Here is a 6,000-nt window from a genome sequence, read left to right on the forward strand (position 1 = left end):
CCATGTGTCTGGACGCAGGCTGCACTGCGACACAGAGAACATCAACCCAAAAAAAATATATATTTTTCCCGAATCGGTTCTCTCTCTTGAGTCTTGACTTGGGTTTTCCAGTTTTCCTTTGGATTAAGGTTTCGTCTTCTTTACCCAACGGTGTAACCTCGTGGGCATGAGTCACGCATGCTAAGCCACAGTTTTCTTTTCGGTGATGAAATAACAGATAGTGGGCCAGACTACGGGTATGATTGTGGGCTATTTACCCAAAAATGCTAAAATATGATTGTTTGCCCATTGGCATGTAATATTTCACACTCACGCCTAATAAGTAGAATTTATCTATTATTAATCATTATTTATTTTCCACAAAAAAAATCATTATTTATTTATTAGGCAATATAAGGGTAGATTGGTGTGGACCTACAATTTGCCAAATTTAAACAATTATAAAGATAGGACCTAAGGACCTGTTTGGATTTTGTTTCTGTACATCCAAGGATTAGGATCACCCAATTTTTTCTTTCTCTCATGGAGAAGAGAGAATCTCTTCATTCATACCCTCTGGTTAGACTTGGTGAAAGGTATTTTTGACCTCCTACAAATAGGAGGTGGGAGTTAATGATAAAATCAAAGTTTAATCATAACCTCATGTTACCGAATCACTTCATCATCGATGAAGAAAAATCCTTATAAGGAGGAGAATTCTATGTATTTGGCAAATTGAGAATTTACCTCCACCATTCCCACCTCATTGCACTTGAGATCTGTTTGAATAATAAAACATGATTCCCTTATTGTGATCCCTAAATACAAAATTTGATGAAAGGTCCTTTTGTAGTTGACTTCGCTTAGTTGTATTATGTGGAAGGATGATATGGATGGTCTAACCATTGGATTAATAGGAGAGTATGTATGGTTGGATTGACCATTTGTCAAATTTTAAATTAACATTCGATTTCATACCCATATGCATTAGTATTTCTAATGTCAATTTGTTTTTAATGATCATTTCTATAAATAGTACTTGTTGCTTCTTTCTTTACAAACCTGAGCTGCTGACCAAACAGGATAAGTTGACAATCTCATACAGTCGTGTAGATCACATCAGATACAAAATTTGGATCATTTTGTTACTTTTTATTTTTTTTTTGGGAAATTTTGTTTTTAATTTTTTTTGTGGTTGGAGATTTGGACATAGTTGTTCGCTGCATAGAATAGTGATATGACAATTCTGACCATTTGATATTTAAGATAGGACTTTTATCTGCTTCATTTGCTGGGCAGATCAATTTCCCCAAGTTCCTCTAATAGAGGGAGGGCGAAAATGATCACCCTACCCCTGCCCGAACACATTGCTCGGGTGCGGTCCACCTCCCTCTATTAGAGGAACTTAGATAAAAGGAACAAGAAGGAAATGGAACAGATAAAAATACTTTAAGATATGTTTTAAATAGGTTATATGTCAAAAAATTTAGCTTAATTCATTCACCTTCTATTTACTCTCGTGTATGTCCATGCACTCTTGCTTTCCTTTTTGTGTCATCTTCTTGGTAGTCTAGGCTTTTGAGATTTTCTATTGCCATGTGATAAACCTTGATTGACTGAAACTTGACATTTGAATACATGGATTTAGTCATGTTATTGGATTATCAGATGATTTTGCCCTTGGTTTTCTATAAAAAACAGTTTTTTATTTTATTGTTTTACCCTTTGTACGTACTGTTTCACCAATAAAGTATCAGTATCAAACGATACTGATACGGATCACCCGATACTGCCAATTCTATACCGGTTCCTAAAACCATACATGGACATGAGACATTGTATCACCATTTGTCCATTTCTATGCGTGGGTTGGCATCCACCAAACTACTCCTTTTTTTGGGAGGGGGGGAGGTGGTGTTGGAATTCTCTTTCTAGAAGATATTAGATTTTACTGATGGGTTAGAGACCTTTTTGGGTTATTGTAGTAGGTAACTCTTATTTTTTTATGTATTTTTGGGTAGAAATTGTAGTAGTAGCTAGTAGGTAACTAGGTATGCTATGTTTTGGGACTGTACTTATGCCACCACCAAGGTACCAACGGCTCCTTATAACGGTTAATTTTACTTTCTAGTTGTCCTATGAATAGAAGGGAATTCATTCATAAATGTTGGGAACCAAAATTGTTTGTTTTCTTTGCCATGTAAAGCCATAATATCATCATTAAAGGAGAAGGAATGTCCAAGAATCTGCTTTTAAGGCCTTAACCCACACTCGTTTTGTTCTTTTTTTGGAACCTTTCAAATCAATTTGACTTCTTGATTAGTTGTTTTAAAATAAGTGTTTCAATTTTTATAAAAAAAAAAGTACTTCAATAATGGGAATAAGAAAAGATGAAGGAAACAATTCCATAATTGCGTGCGTCAATCGGGTAGTTTGGTCAGGTTTGGTTGATCTGGTTTTGGATCGGTAAAGGGTCAAATTAAAACCAAACAATTAAGGCAAAAATTCAGTTTTAATCTTTTGATTTTGGTCCGTTTTGGTTCAATTTTTCATTTTTTTCCATTTTTTGGGGGTGTTTTTATATGGTTCAGTTTTCTATTGTTTTATAAAAACACAAATCGAACCAGGCACAATATATTTTAAATCGGCTCACCCAGCCGATTTAGATCGACACACCCCAATACTGGGTCACGAGTGAACCAATATCAGTCTTCAAGGATTAGTTTGACAACAGGTTAGATTACAATCAAAAAGCAGATTGGACTACGGAAATGTTTGAACCAGTAGACTTCAAAAGGTTAATAAGAAAAATAGTACCAAAACCCGGTTAGTAAGAACTGGACTAATGTTATTCTCTGGTCCAGGTATTCAAGTCTTTTGGAAACTTTGAAAACCCAGATCAAATATAGTGCTAGCTACTTCTGAGATGGAAATTGATGTGTGGTACCATTGGCAAAGCCACAAGCATGGTTTTAAAATTCAGGAGAAGATCGGGCAATCCAGCTCATCCAAATCTTGTCCAAATTTTAGGGTTAATGCAAATTGGGGTCAATTCATCTCGATTTTGGATCGATTTCGACTGAATCTTGATTAGAATCAGCCAAAATCGATCCAGATCCTGATTCTAGATTTTTAAACCTTGAATTCAGGATAAAAATCCTTTATAGTGCTTAATCTTGCTGTGCCTTTGTAGTTCCAATCTTAAAGCTCGATATGTAGAAGATGCTTCATCCAACAGTGTGAACTCGAACAGACCCAATTATTATTATTTTTTTCTTTTTACTCAAACTCGCAACATTAGAAGAAGTATCTTCCACATGTCAAGCTCGCATACCCGAAATGCAAAGACACCGCTAGATTAAGCAGTGCAGAGGATTTTTATCCTTTGAACCCATCTCAAAATATTAAAGATTATCTAATAAAGGCTCATGCAATCCTTCATGTCCTCTCTCTCTCTCTCCCTTCCCCCCATAACTAACTTTAAATCCTCTTGGTGGGATTGTGGGAAAAATAATTCAATACCACCCATCTCATGTGAAACCCACCTTGATAAAAATTTGGAGTAATTGAATTATACTAGTAATGGGCCCACAGATTTTATTCGAATCTGCCACCTATAATAAGACGGTCTCAACTCTCATGTGGGGTTTGTCTCATGGGTTATGGGCTAAAGTCTAAACTTCATAAATTAATAACCTAAAAAGGAGATTTACAGATCCAATGCATCACACAAACCATTTTGATTTCAGGTACTTTTCTAATTAATCTTTATTTTCATCAAATAAAGGCCAGTAATAGAGCCATAGAGGAACCGGTACCTGTTACCAATTGATGCATTAAAATGACTTACCATATTAAGCTACGACCACGTACTTCATCACCATATCATCTCCGATGCATGGTCCAGATTTAAGTAAGTCATTGTACTTCTCTCTTATCATAAAGCAATAGAGATTATAGAGTAGCCTGATTGAGTGAGTAGACTGGGATCCCTGGAGAAGAGCTGGATCCTGTCTTTTCTCTCTCTCTCTCTCTCTCTCAAATCCAAACAAAGAGCAACGCTGAGGCGGTTGAGCCATTGAGGTATATCTTACTGATCCTACCTTCTTACTACCTCACACCTTCAGGCTTCAACCAAAATATTCTTTTTCTCTCTCATAAAAATCTTGCTCACAGAGATTCTTTCATTCAGTGGCTCTCATAGTCTAATGGCGAAGCCTCAGTTTTTTCTGTTTCTGCTACTCTTCCTCTTCCTCACGCACCAGTCCCTCCAACAGCAACAGCAGCAAATCAGCGCCGCCGATCTCGCTGCCCTCCACGATATCAGGAACAGTCTGAGAGATCTCCCGCATTCAGATTTCTTCTCCACCTGGGACTTCGCTGCACCCAATCCTTGCTCCACCTTCACCGGTCTCCTCTGCTCTCCCGACCCTTCCGCCACCGCCACTCCTCTCCTCCGGGTAACCTCCCTCACACTCGGCACCGGCCTGGCCGGCTCGCCCGGACTGGTCGGTTCACTCACTCCCGCTCTCTCCAACCTCACTGCTCTCACCCAGATCGTCCTCTACTCCGGATTTGTCTCTGGTTCAATCCCTCCCCAACTCGGCACCTTAAAGAATCTCCGAGTCATATCCTTAACCAACAACCGCTTGTCTGGTCCGATTCCGTGCAGTCTCTCAACCCTCCCAAATCTTCACACTCTCGATCTTAGTGGTAACCAACTCGGCGGTCCGGTCCCGGCTAGTCTCACTCGGTTACCCTCGCTTAAGGTTCTGATCCTGGCATCCAACCATCTCTCAGGCGAGTTGCCCAACGTGACGACTCAGCTTCTCCACCTGGATTTGAAAAACAACCGTTTCTCGGGACTGCTTCCGTCAATGCCGTTGTCCCTCCGTTATCTCTCCTTGTGTAAAAACGAGATGTGGGGCCCACTGAACGTACTAGTACGTCTCTCAGAGTTAGTGTACCTTGACCTGAGCATGAACAGTTTCAGTGGAAGTATCCCGGAGTCACTGTTTCGACCAACACTCTCATCATTGCTGCTCCAACGGAACAATTTGTCTGGTGGGGTCCCCAGAACATTGGCCGATGATGCAACATTGTACGGTGAGGGATCGATCGTGGACTTGAGCCATAACATTTTATCAGGGGAGTTATCACCTGTTTTGGCAGGGGTTGAGATTTTGTTCTTGAATAGCAACCGTTTGATCGGGATCGTACCGGATGAGTATGTGCGGAGTGTGTCGGTGGGTAGCATGAAAACACTATACCTGCAACACAATTACCTCTCCGGGTTCCCCTTAGAACCCGGGTCGCCACCATTGCCGGACTCAGCTTCGCTTTGCCTGTCGTACAACTGTATGGTGCCACCCATCGGGACGATGACCTGCCCGGCCAATGCCGGTGGGTTGTTTTCGAGACCCGCGTATCAGTGCCAGGCGATCCACCGTGGTAATGCCGATTAAATTGAGAAGGGTGATCATTTGAAAGGGGGGGGGGGTTTGGATCGGATCGTCTGATTCGGACTCGGAGCTGCTAATCTGTACTGGCATTGGCAAAATCTGATCGATTCCGGCTAACTCTGAGCAATCAGGATCTAGATTCCGTTCTTTAAAATACTGATGTGGATTTTTGTTTAGTATTTGTTATTTGTTTTGGACGTTTTTGGGTAATATCTGAATCACTATTGATTGGGTGAGAGGGAGGGGGTGGGGGGGAAGAGAGAGATAGATGAGTAAGAGAGAAAAGACAGGTAGCGGTGTATTATGTATAGATAGATATATATATATATAGATTAAAAGAGAGTTGTTTTTGAAGGTATTTGTGGTTTTGTTGTCTTCTTCATGGTAACGTCTTATTATATAAGAGGGTGATGGATCAGACAGGTTTATGGCGACTGGCCAAGGAGAAAAGTTTGAACCTTTTCTTTTCTTATTTGTTCTAAGGTTTGTCTTTGGCTTGCGAGTGGTCCAAAGTGGAAAAGTTGTTTAGTTGCTTGTATGCGCGTGTGGATGTGGTGTG

The 6,000-nt window shown here is 40.2% G+C and overlaps 1 protein-coding gene across 1 annotated transcript; it reads left to right on the forward strand.

The window, feature by feature from the left end:
* Positions 1-4,163: 4,163 nt before the first annotated feature.
* LOC122651227 (LRR receptor-like serine/threonine-protein kinase ERECTA) lies at positions 4,164-5,444 on the forward strand. Its single transcript, XM_043844532.1, has one exon. The coding sequence runs from the start codon at positions 4,188-4,190 to the stop codon at positions 5,442-5,444; it is 1,257 nt and encodes a 418-aa protein (XP_043700467.1). The 5' UTR covers positions 4,164-4,187.
* The last annotated feature ends 556 nt before the right edge of the window (positions 5,445-6,000 follow it).

Source organism: Telopea speciosissima, chromosome 2, assembly GCF_018873765.1.
Source record: "Telopea speciosissima isolate NSW1024214 ecotype Mountain lineage chromosome 2, Tspe_v1, whole genome shotgun sequence".
NCBI lineage: Eukaryota > Viridiplantae > Streptophyta > Magnoliopsida > Proteales > Proteaceae > Telopea > Telopea speciosissima.